The sequence below is a fragment of the Rhipicephalus sanguineus genome, chromosome 10, assembly GCF_013339695.2.
Source record: "Rhipicephalus sanguineus isolate Rsan-2018 chromosome 10, BIME_Rsan_1.4, whole genome shotgun sequence".
In the NCBI taxonomy this organism is placed as follows: Eukaryota; Metazoa; Arthropoda; class Arachnida; order Ixodida; family Ixodidae; genus Rhipicephalus; species Rhipicephalus sanguineus.
The window spans coordinates 46,607,272-46,620,589 of record NC_051185.1 but is presented as its reverse complement, the minus strand read 5'-3'; the positions used below and the strand labels follow the sequence as shown (position 1 = coordinate 46,620,589).

General features: G+C 44.1%; 1 protein-coding gene and 1 non-coding gene across 2 annotated transcripts; one reads left to right on the top strand and one right to left on the bottom strand.

The window, feature by feature from the left end:
- Positions 1–651: 651 nt before the first annotated feature.
- On the bottom strand, positions 652–13,309 carry LOC119371807 (Golgi-resident adenosine 3',5'-bisphosphate 3'-phosphatase). Its single transcript, XM_037642264.2, has 5 exons — positions 12,682–13,309; positions 11,230–11,389; positions 9,244–9,339; positions 8,011–8,175; positions 652–5,740 (listed from the first exon to the last, which is right to left on the bottom strand). Exons 1-5 carry the CDS (start codon positions 13,000–13,002, stop codon positions 5,490–5,492), a joined length of 993 nt encoding a protein of 330 aa, XP_037498192.1. The 5' UTR covers positions 13,003–13,309; the 3' UTR covers positions 652–5,489.
- On the top strand, positions 11,514–11,585 carry Trnam-cau (transfer RNA methionine (anticodon CAU)). The gene has a single exon. It is a non-coding gene; the product is annotated as a tRNA-Met (tRNA).
- Positions 13,310–13,318: the final 9 nt, after the last annotated feature.

The window sequence follows — 13,318 nt, the reverse complement described above, 5'->3', positions numbered from 1 at the left end:
TTAGCTGTGAGTGCAAACTGCAGTGTGCCTGCTGGTGCAATGTGCATGTTGATTCCTTGATTTTATGGTATAGTGAGCTCAGGGGCATTGCCAGAAATTTCGTTTGGGGAAGGAGGGGGGGGGGTCAACTAACCTTTATGTATGTTTGTGCATGTGTTTATATGTGTACATGTATATATAAACATGCAAAATTGAAAAATTTTCTGGAGGGGGGGTGGGCCTGTGCTGCACCAATTAGTGAGCTATAGGTTTTTAAAATGTTCTCCACAATTCGAACACCGTCACCGCTCAGTCAATGTACAGGAGTTCTTTAAGTTTCGAACACTGAAACTCTTTGCCGTATGATTTTAACATGATAGCATTAAATAGCTCGTGTCACAGAAATTCCAGTGTTGGCATCAGCATTGTTGGTTGTGAGCGAAAAATCTACTACCCTTTTTTTTACGGTCCTGTGCTTTCTCATTTCATTTTCACAATGCTCCTGTGCAATTCACATTAAATGCCTGAAGCTGCAGATATATTTTAACACTAGGCACCAAGGACATTGCCAAATGTAATGCCCATGAGTTAGTGCACACCTATGCCATCAAAAGCACTCTAAATGAACAGCTACAATATTCAACTTGCTTAAAACGACAAGGGCCGATCCAGTATAATGCAAACAAAAAGCTTTAATCAAGAGTGACAGCGATACAAACATATCACAAAAGGAAAAAAGAGCACTGAATGTTCGTTGTACATACAATATATCTACAAAATCGCTACACTTCCACGAGATTGCTAAGAGAACACCCCGTTATTGTTACTGTGGCTGTTGTATGGGGCGTATAGGCCAAAGCAAGCACAGTTTCCAAGAGCGTCTAAAAAATCTGACATGAACGTAACACCATGCACACTACGAATTGCACATGTTGGGAGATGTTGAACAGTGACTACTAATGCACGCAGTACAGTGTTTCTTAATCACATTTAACAACACTCTTGCACACACCAACACCATGGCAATATTCAACTAAATATACATACTTTGAACTTAAAGATGTCATATGCCTTTATACAGCAAGTTTATTCTTGAGTTGTTAAAACTGATAAAATGCGTATGCACCCATGTGGCAAAATCGTGAAACAGGAACCCATTAGAGAAGTTCACACGTGCTGTAGGTACGCAGTCACATTCCAACACTTTGAGCACTTGGCAGTACACGTATGCTGCCATGCAATGTGTGATACTGTACGTATATTACTGCAGACAATTACTTTACGCTGAAATTTTCTCCTTATCACAAGAACAAAAAAGATGTCCTTTGCATTTTGCTGCACAATTTCACAAACAAAAGCACAGTAACCAAGAAAAGCTCGTACTTGCGCAAGCCATTACTGAGCATTCAAAAGGTAAAGATGGCTTCTTGTCTACCAGTTGCTGCAAGATCTTAACTCCTTGGGTTCATCTTTCACTTGCTGTGCACATTAAAAATGTGTGCGATACAATGCAGTGATCCAAGTGCACGAGCACATATATGTACATAGAGGGTGTATTTTTTTAAGAATCCACAGAATTTTGAGAAATTTCAAGTGGAAACGGCACATTTCGACTCCTGGAGCTGAATCGCCCGAAGATATAGACATTACTTGCACGAGAGGTTAAAATGATTTGAAGAACGTGCAATACTTTGCCAATTCACTTTCCAAGTTATTACTTTAAGGCACACATTGCAACTGCTAACACCACTTTTGAAGCATGCAATCCAAAATTTTGTGAATAAATGTGCGTGTTTTCAAGTTAGCATTTTCGTCCTGCAATGTATTAAAAAGGTGTTTTGCTAAAAAGGCGAGTGAAACGCCAGTTAATTTCGTCATACCTTGAAGGAGCTCATCTCAGAACTGGTGCCACATTAAACGATTGCTCTAAGCATGTTGAGAGCTCACTATATGTTCATGTGCCAATTCATATTTGAAGAAAGCGTAAGAAAAACCACAACACAGAGTAACGAAGAAGACAGGATGGGTGCACTGTCCTGTCCCCTCCGTTTCTCAGTGTTGTGGGTTTTTTTTTCACACTTTCTTCAAATACGAATTCGCACCAACTCGCCCAACTGTCTCTGCTAGTTCAAGTATGTGCCAATTAGTAATTACTTCATTAGTGGACACTGCAAATTAGGAATATACACATTTCAATTCCTCGCAAAAGTAATGTCCATCTGTTTGAGCAACTCAGCTGAGGTGTTAGAGCTGTGCTATCTGCCACACACGATTAAGAAAAAATATATTAACTGTAAAAAAGGGTAAAACAGATGGTATAGTGGAAACTGGCAGTCACTGTTTTCATGAGCAATGACAGCACTTGTATCACCTCAAACGCACAGAACATGGCTCATATTCCACAACTGAGTGACGACGCACTCTGATGCATAAAGAATGACACAGTATTTGCTTTCAGTTCAAAGATGAATACAGTAGATAATTACAAATACACTACAATACTACCTTCGCACTTTTAAGTGATGTCACCAGAGCCACTCGCGTCTAAGTAAACACTGGGCACGAATCTAGCACAGCCCTATAACTCCCTGCAAAGTGCCCTTTGTAGCCAGTTAAATTTTCACTGAACCCAACTGCTAGTTAACTGCTGCACCTCAGATGGCACTCCTGTGTCTTGAGAACAAAATTCAGAATTAGTACTGTGCGTGCATTATTCTGTACACGAATAATTATTCGGCATACAACTGCGAGCAAAAGGTCGACCACAGATGCGAAAAGGTTATTTTTTTTGTTGCTGTCAAGATATGCAGGCTGAAGTGCTACAGCCTACCCACACCTGTTCTACAAGTGCAATTGACTAGCCAATTCCAGGTTTCACGACTCCGCTTGAAGAAATTTTATTTTTTTGTTGATGCCGCGGTCTCTAGACTTTTGCTCGTGACTGTACCTGTAACGTACATGTGTGATGCTACATACTGCACATGTATGACCTGTCGATCGACATGTCATTGTGCTGCGTACATAAGACTTTAGCGTACATACACACTACTAAAACAGTCTAAATATGTCGTGGAAACGCCTCTGTCACCAACCAACCAGCCAGCAAACACTCTCTGTTCTGAGTTGAATTCATGTCCCAAGTTAATACACACAAGTCTTCTGTTAAAGTAGGTCACACTTACCAACTTTACACTGGCCACGGCTAGCACAGACTAGACAACGACCCTCTGAGGGGTTCACCGTCAAAGAGCGATCTACAAGTTGCTCTAGGCCACGCAAGTTCATTCAAATGAAGATGCATCACCCACAGCAACACAAAATGCAGTGCTTACTGTTGGCACTAACTTAATTTCATCGGGACAACAGGGTCCTAGGAAACCTTACTGTAGCAGGTGGGTAAATGCCTTACGCCAGTTGTGCAGAGAAAGCAGTCTTTAACAGGTAACTGTATTTAAAAATTCTTTTTAAAAGACAAACACACGCCCCAAACCTTCACTAAGCTAAATGTGCATCTGACTTTGTTTGGTATTCGAAATAATAAGAAATAATAAGAGCACGAATAAATGAGATATTATGTTTGCATTTTTCCACATGACACTGTCTTTTGATCAATTCAGAACGTCTCATAATACAAACGAAACACCTGTTGTTCTGAGAAGTTAGTTCAGATGGAGTAAGGTAATGTCAAATAGTTCCAAAGTATGTCTCTGAACATAAGGAAAAAAAAAAGCATCTTTGAAATGAAACACTGAAGTAGTCATTCAACACCACTGTTATGCAAATAATTATAACACTACACCTTGCATCTATAATTCAGAGGAGTTGACAGTTTTAACGTTGCTGCAGACACAAAACTGCCGATTGCAAACGGGAGTACAGCAAGATCGTTTCAAATGAAAGAAGCGTTCCCATTTAACATGAGTTTCATTTACTGAGACAGATTCGCAGGCGCGCAGCAACAATATGCAAAAGATGCAAAACAGAGGCAGCTGTTCCTTGCTTTGCCAAGATCCTACTGAACTTTCCTACCCATGTTTGTTTTCTTTTTCTATCTGCTTGTAAACCTCCGTTGCACATATTGAAGTGCACATAAAAAGCGTAAAGTCCAAGACGTAGCTTCTTTTTCGTTGAATTTTACTCGTAGTATTGGGAGAAAGCTGAAAGCTGGCGACTCTGTTTATTGCTCGAAAGCAGCCCTGTAGACAACACAGGGACAGAACGAAAGACTGGAATCCCCAAAAGTACTGACGCCTGCGTTATAGTAACTGCTTTGAGGTTCCTTTTGCTAAATGAACCTCGCAACCTGAATACCGGGTCCCCATTTCAAAGGCTACCACTCCTTTGGCACTGGGAGTCACACACGGAAATTGCTAAAGGAAAAAAGTTTTGCGCTGCTACCTCCAGGAGCCACAGATATGGTAGTCGAGCCATCCTGGCAATGATGCGTGCTACGTCGATTTGCCCAAGCTTTGCCCTTCTCGCTTCAAGTGACTGTGATGTCGCAAATACGTTATTCTCAACAAAAATGCATCGCGTCATAAAAGCAGTGATTTGTAATGATTACACGCGTGAGCAGGTGTTCACGCACTCGAACAAATATGATTGGCTGGAAATGTAGAAAGATAGAGCATGATAACTCTAGTTGTAAGAAGGAACATTATAAACATTAAAATAGCAAAATTGATGGGCTAGTTGCATGCGACATTGGGTGAAAAGAAGCCCTAAATAGTACAGAAAGAAGAGATATGAACAGGAAAGCAATATCTGCGAGTCGGCCTAGTTGGAATAAATTCATCTTGACAATTTTTGCCTGTGTTTTCGAGCTTATATTGTCAGGATGAACAGGAAAGACTGGACAACGAAAGAAAACACGGACACGGCCATGTAGTGGTTGGTGTTTTCTTTCGCCGTGAACATGTTCATGTTTCCTGTTCACGTGACTCCTTTCCGTGCCACTTTACCATCCTCTTTGCACCGATTAACTTCAAACAAATCTACGTACTACGCATCGTTCTCGTGGTAGCTGAATTGCCGCAGTGCCAAATTACTGAGAAGAGATGGAATTTGGACGCGTTGGTTTGTCATCGCTTAAGCAGAATACATAGCGCAGAAATTCGCACAAGACAATGACAGAATGAGGGAGATAGTCGAAGCACTTGAAACAGCACGGGCAGGTGATTGAGTGTGTGAGTATGCCGTCAATAGTGTTATTAAAGAGGGAACTTGAATTTTCGGCGTAGTTCATGCGTGGCATAACTCTTTCTCTTTTCTGCAGCCTGTACATTTCCTTCTTTTTTGCAGTCTCAGATACTGTGTTTACATGTGCGCACGATCTGCAATAAAAGTTTTGTTGAAAGTTTGTCCTGTGCTCGTTTCTGCGCTATGTATTCTGCTTAACTAAGTTACTCCCTAGTAATTTTGGTATGAAACTTGATACGTGGCGTTGCCTGCCGGCAGCAGACTAGCTGCCTACCAGCTTGCTTGACGTAGCGGTGTCTGTCCAGGAGGCCTCAAGCCTTCGCACGAGCCTTGCGCACAGCGTCCAGCATTTGACCGTGGTTTCTGAGGGCAGCCAGGAGGCCTCCCAGGTGTACCGGCTTGGCCTCTAGGCTGTAGCTCAAGGGCGTGCCATCAAGTGCGGTCATGTGACCTCCCAGCGAGGCAAGCAGGGCGTTGCCCGCGCACACGTCCCATTTCTTGATGGCGCTGCTGTGCAGGTACGCGTCGGCGTGGCCTTCCACGAGTTGCAGCACCTTGTAGCCTGCATGAAAGTGAGAGAAGAGGTTCAGGACGCGAACCTTGGCTTTTCGTAGACATGGTTGCTGTGGACATTGGGGAGGTGTTGGCAGCAACAATGCACCGGACATGCCGGAGCTGGCTGAACTTGACACTACCTGTGTCAGTTTTCCTGTGCTTTGAAATTGTGTCGTACATATGTACCAATTGAACTGTATATCACATCATAAGGTGGAGCTTATCTGAAGATAAAGCAAAGAAACACGACAGTATTTTTTAAAGCATACCATTTTTCGGCTAGTATCCTGGGGATTTGCTAAGTCAGTCAGCAAAAATTTTAGTGTTTCATATGATTCAAACCACCTACTGCCATCCATACCACACCACTCGGACCTCCATCTATTATAGCCCCATCCAAACTACATACACAGGTGTGCTGATTGCACCAGTTACATGTGACAAAGAGCATATTTCCTTGAACAAGGCAAACTCCCGTGCACCTCCTTTATCAAGCACGTGGCTGAATGCCCCTGCATCGCCAGACTCTCACCAGTAAAGTGCCATTCACTGTTGCTTTACCTCTGGGACATTCCCACTATAGTCAGTGCCAACTCTGTGTACAGTGCCACAGAAATATGGCCGATTCCAGAGAGAGTACAATGCGCATTATGTGCTCCCAGGCTTTGCGTCTAGGTGCCTCGTCTGGCAGGCACGTAATCGTGATGATTGGAAACGTTTTGTAGGATATGGTCGCTTCTAGAAGCCGAATAAGTAACATCCCAGATTGTTATGCCACACTGTATGACAATTTGCCAGTGGTAATTTTCTACATGGCATTTCTTTCTTTCATGAATCTACCTACACGCGCATGACAGCTGCTGCAATGTCCATGAGTAGTCCAGCACACAAACGCTTACGAGACAGAGTTTCCACAGCAGATGTGAATTTTTGCTCCTTTGAGGCCTCTTGCAAGTGGGATCATGTCCCTTAGAAGACTAGTGGTTTAGTCTTCACCACCTTAACAAAAGACAGGTCATGTCCCTATGTGTGATGGACCAACAACACAGCCCCACAGCTCCATAATAAAACTTCAGCACACAGGAATGACACAGGGAAAAAAGAGAAGACAGGATGTCCTGTTTTGTTTTTTTCCTTGAGTCATTTCCGTGCACAGACGTTTCATTATTGATCTGTACCAACACGCCCAAAAATTGCATACCTCACAGTTCCGTTAGAACAAATTCTACTTATGACTAGCACAGTGAACGAGCGGTTGCAATTGTAAAAAAAAGACACAAAGGTGAAGAAAGAGTGTTTTTCTTGCTCTCCATTCACATGCATTGCCAAATGCAGTCACAAACTACCACCAACTCGCATAATCTTGTACCCACGTATTTCACATTCGGTTTACAATTCTCACGACTCTGACGGCAATGGCATTTAACTGCGCTCGCTTATTAATAAGCAAGGACATCATGCATAGTGGAAAGATACAGCACAGATGATGAAGTGCAACTCGCCCAACTGTGCATCCTTCTACAAAGCAAGACATCCCCTACCATAGTTGGTGACAACTGAAGAACATAAAGTAAAATGTACCACTGTCCACGCGTAAAAGTCGCGTCCAAACACAGCCGCTCTTCTCTATGACGTAAAGGCCAAGAAGAACCAATCAAGAATGCAATATCGGGTTGTTTTCCGAGACAAGAGGCGAGGCACCACTGCACCGACAGCTGCCATCCGGATTTTCTTGTCATGTTTGTTTCTTCCAAAAGAAGACCTTTCATACTGTTATTCATGCGTACCTCAGCCCTGCTCTCGCCAGTCATCATTCGATGCAGTAGAAGCTTGTGATCGTGCCGCTTTTCAAGTATACAAAAAGCAGCAGGCGCTTGGAATGTTTATCATGTACCATTGTTTTGGCGGCGGCAAGTTGCAACGCAGCACGTGTTTCTTGCATTGCTTGGATACACCATGCATATCACCTATTAATCACCAAATTTGCCAATTTTTTGTGAACTACACTCAAACCTCATTATAACAAAGTCACATCTGCCATGAAAAAAGCTTCGCTATATCAGAAAATTCATTATAAACGTTTATTTGTAACACTGTATCTATAAGACTATTCATTTACTTTGCTATAACCGATAATTCGTTATATCCGTGTTTATGTCGAGGTTCGAGTTACTTGCTTTGCAGTGCGAAGGCGTGCAAAAATGCGCAGTGCAATCTCATGGGCGGACATTATATTTATTCTTATATTGCAACCAACTATAAGCATCACAAACTCACCTGCACCTCCAGCTGGCACCACTTTGACCTCCGAGCCGAAGGCCTTCTTGGCCAGGGCCTGCACCTCGCCAGGATGAGATCGCGACACCACAACCGTGTGAGCCTCGGACTCATCACGCTGGGCGGGCGAATTGACGTTGCTACCGTGGCCGACCCAGCCCCAAGCTGAATGGGAAAACAATAGCAGTGTCTTGGCTCAATTAACAAAATATATAAAGACACTACTTTTGCACGTACAGGGTCGACCACATCTAAGGTACACACCTCATTAGTACTCAAGAAGGTAAAACTAGATAGTTTATTCTACTTCACGAATGAGGTGTTCATTATGTGACATCTAATCACGGTGTCGACAAACACAATAATAATCTCCACATTATGAATTGAACATCAGGTTCTACAAGGTCTTGAAAAACTAATGAGGTGTGGACGACCCCACACATTCGTAAGCACTTTTCCAGACATCTCCAAGTCACATTTCCCGTCACCATTTTGATAACACTCTAAGGTTACGGCAACAGTCTTGCTTATTAACAAATGCATTCAACTAATCATGCCTACTCGACATATTGTCACGTTGTTGTGATGCTGAATGTTTCGGCATTCAAGGCACCAACTAAAGGTTGAACTAATTCATTGGGTGAACCTGCGTCCAGCAAAACAACACTTGCTGTCAATATCATTGGTGAGCAAAGCTGTTGGTCATCAATAATCTGCTCTGCAGGTGAAGTGCGTCTGCATTTACGCATGCATCGCCATACATTCCAGGATTATTGTTGGTTCTTCCATTTCATGAGTTTTGTTTATTATATGATACCCTTATATTAAGTGACACCAATTCACCAGATTTGTGTATTTATAAAAAAAGCGGATTTTACTTTGGAATAAAAGATGGTAGGTAACTCCATTGGAGCCGTGTAAAAAGGGATATCAGTGAACAACATGTGCATAGACGTAAAATTAGTAAATGTGCCCATTTATCATTTCTAATACAGCTGTTACATTGGACTGCACAACGTCTCGTATGTGGGAACTGATAATATACCTTGCAGAGTTTTCTTCCTGCGGTCATCATGTAAAGCAAAATTAAACTGGAATGCATTTCCATGTTGAACTTTGCTTGAGTGCATAATTATATTAGCGACAACACGATAGATGTATGGGACGAAACTTTTGCTAATCAATGTCAGACAAGCGTCAAGAGGTGTCAAAAAGGCTGCGGCCAGCTCATACTTGTCTTGTTAAGGAACGGCTGGTGTATGACGCCAATCACTGGCGAGCCGTGCACAGCCACACAGACCATGGTGGTGACGTAGTCCAGTAGGTTTTCTGCAAGAAGGGAGAACATGTTTTCAATTGACAGATCAGGTATTTCTTGAGGTACTCTCTATCTTGGGCACGAGAAAGAGAGGAGGGATCGTAAACAAAGGCACATAAAGCTTCAAAAACTTTTCTCAGTGTTAAATGGCGTGCGGACATTCTGGGGTAGAATGTCGCCAATGTCCTACGGCACACAGTGTGCTAGCTAATGCTGCAACTACTTACTATTTTGCAAAAGTGAAACTTCTTTTTTACTGTTACATATATGTGCACTGCTTTATGAAAAAGATTGTTCAAACAATAATCGTCCCATCATTTCACCACACCTATGATTTAAGATGAAAAATCGTTCGAACACGGGGTATCGCCGGAGCGAATGTTTCGACAAGCAGTGTTGTCTTCCTCAAGGCTGCAGCAAGTGCGCTTGTCAAATGGCTCCAGCGACACGCTGTGTTCCAAGGATTCTTCATCGCTTCAAGATTCCATCTTCGCCTGAACTTCAACCCTATGATTTAAGTGTAATAGTATAGCAGCTTGACGCTCTCGCTGTCGCCGTGGTTACAGCTTGCGCGGCACTGCACATCAAGTTGTCGCTGATCCAGCAGCTTGTGACTTGTGCTAAGCTATTCTTGGCAATTTAAAAAAAAAAGGACTGAACTGTAGAGGACAGACTGACGGGCTAGTTGGCATGGTATCACGTACGTTGTAGAGTAAAAAGCACACAGACGTCAATGTGTTCCGTCTTTTGCGGACGTGTGTGTGCTTTTTGCACTACCACATACATGATTAAATTTTGGGTTTGAAGTGTCAAAACCATGATGCAACTGTTAAAAATTTTTAAAGGCACAAAGGCACTACGTAAGGCAGGGGCTGTAACAAGGTATGGCAGTATGAAATTTTACACAAGATAGAACTAACATTGCAAGTGTTATTAGTTTAGGTTATGATACATCAAGATAGTTGATGGAGGGGAAAGCTAAAAGTAGGCATTACTCATGAGGCATGCTGTAGCACAGGAATGAGTCGCACTTAGTGAAATGCGACTGCCAAGGCCATGATGAAACTTATGCACTAAAAGGGGCCCTGAAACGCTTTTTGAACATGGCCAGGAAATGCTGCCGATTGGTAGTTGAGACTCCTGCAAACAAGTGAGCCGAACATTGAAGCGCAGCATGCCGCATAGAATTTACAATAAAATTTCAAAGTCAGCTAGAAATCGCTCACACTTCTCTCAACTAATGACGCCATGAGCCAAAATGACCGTGCTATAGGCAAGCACGGAGATCATGGCCATTGGCTGAATTGAGCATCGTGAGCTGCATAGTTACCGTGGCCGCCACGCGATGCCCTCGCTACATTCTATAGTGCTTAAATTACACACAGTACAGAACTGCGCCAGCATGCTTGCGATCACACTGAGAGTAAGCTGTGCATTCAAAGAAAAAAAATAGAAAAGAAAGTTCTCAAGGTCATGACGCTTGCTGATGAATAGATGTAGCTTCTTGCTCCCTTGTCACCCCCCCTCCCCCTGTTGTAGCTTTCAACACAAGCTGGTGCGAAAGGAAAGTGCTTAAAGTGTGCAACAAATCCCTGTAACCCTGCTCGTACTTGACAGATTCTAAAAATATTTGTGGCAGTTGATTCATGAGTCAGTAAACTCCTTTAATGAAGTCATCTGACAATTACTTGGAAAAATGTAACAGGGCCCCTTTAAGCTCAGAGCTCAAAGCCATAGTTGTTAAGCTATCTCAACGGGTCCAATTTGTTTACCCGACGAAGCTACTTCAACATGAAAAAGGGACAACTTAGCCTAGCATGGAATTAGCGTTCTTTTGTACAGGTGACTAAGCTTACATTTATTTTTTTCGTGGCCCTCGGCGATGCCTCGACGCTACACACCTGTGTACTCCTGGGTGGCATCCAGTGGGTCAATCCACATCGTGATGGCCTCTGCTGGAACAAGGACATCGTCCCCTATCAGGCCTCCCAGAGTGCGTACTCGCGACAGCAGATTGTCGGCTGCATCGTGATCTCCTTCAGCGTGCTCCTCGGAGATTATCTAAAACACAGCAACGCAATGTGAAGAAACTTTAGCACATTCCCCTGAAAATGACCAATGCTGAAGTTCTGCCTCATTGGTGTGACCCTATCAGTGTACCCTATAAAGTGGAGGGGGGATGACCGCCACCGTAGCTCAGTGGTAGAGCGTCGGACGCATTATTCGAAGGTCGCAGGTTCGGTCCCTGCCGGCGGCAAGTTATCTTTTCATCCACTTTACTATCTTCACATTTATATTCCAATTATTACAAATAACATCACCTATACTTTCCTTGGCATTATTGTTAGTTCTCATTAATATGGTAACAGTAAAGCACTTGAAGGACAGGGACAAAAAAAAAACACGAGTGCTAACTTTCAACAAGTGGGTTCATTTGACAGTGAAAGCATATATATAAGTTACATACACGACACGGTTCGCTACAGTACCTGCCATGTGTACAGTCAACGCGCTTTCATTCTTAGCATGAAAGTGCGTTGAATGTGCGCATGGCGGGTACTGTAGCGAACTGTGTCGTGTATGTAACCTATATATGTGCTTCCACTGTCAAATAAACACACTTGTTGTGTTCTTCCTGTGTCCCTGTCTTTCAAACGCTTTACTATAACTATCCCCTGAAAATTTATCGACAGCTTTCTCATCCGCCAAACTGCGCCACAGTCAGTGCCAAGGGTTCGTCGCTTACATGCTTGCAAACACAAGTCTATCTGCCGCTACAATGGCTCTATTTGGGTGCGACGAAAAACACAAGATCATACAATAACGATGGCACCCACTTAACAATGTGGACTACTCTTTGTGCTACGCCCAAAGTGAATATAGCACTAAGTAATGTTTGGGCTTGTCGCGCATGGGCTTAGCAGTTAAGTTGAGGCTTTTAGTAGGTTAAACCGACGCTCAGCTGAGCACACCGTGCAGTTGCAGTTGCTTGGCCTCAGCCAAGCATCAGTCTTCAGACAAATACGATGGCAAGAGCTAGAGCGTTTTGGTAAGTTCACAATTGATATAACACGTACTCACATGTACTGGCTTTTCCCGATAATTCTTTGAAAACCTCTTTGGTACCTCTTCAGCTTTCCTTAAAGGAACGGCCAGCGTCAGCCTTGTTTATTATTATACAGTAAACCTCACTTATCTGAAGTAATGTTTGGCTGCTTTGGAGCTAAATCGCATTACGCTGGTGTTGATCGCCAGTACACAACATAGAAAACAAACAGCATTGACAGCACACACAAACACTATGGCACGTAGAGGCCGTCACTGCAGTGCCGCGACCACCGAAAGGCCCTCACCGAGAGTCCCGGAAAGGCGGCCGACAGGCCGCCGTACATGACGCGGTGCGAGCTGAGGTCGCCCGCCGTGAGCGGGTCGTCGGCGCCTTCGCGTGTCTTGCCCTTGCTCTGCTGCGCGAGCCGATTGCTGAGGCGCACGCGTCGCACTTCGTCGCCTCCCGCTTCGGCAGCCGCCACGCCTGCGTCCAGAAGTCTCCTGAGGCTCACCAGGGCGGGCCGCGAAGTCCTTATGCGCGCCACGTAGAGCAGCACGAGAAGCGAGACGGCGGCGGCTAGGACCACCACCATCCGGCCGCTGCCTCGTAGCGCCAGCCAGGCCATTACGAACGACGCGCACACGCTACCGGCGTCCCGTTGGAGAAGTAGAAGTAGAGGTAGCGTAAGTACTCTACGTGGTGTGGTAACGGTACTCAGACCACGGAGATGCGGATGCAGCTGTGCGTGACGGCGCTCGATGTGCTCCGTTGGGTCATAGCCGGCGCACAGCCACGACGACGCCGAAACCACGTGCTTGCCATAAACACCGCAGCGAGCGACACACCTGCGTTAAAATGACCTCGCTAGCTTGACGCTTTTTATTGGTGACTTTTCAGGGAGGCTTCGCTTCGAGCAGCTGACAGCCATGGCCGTGCTTTTG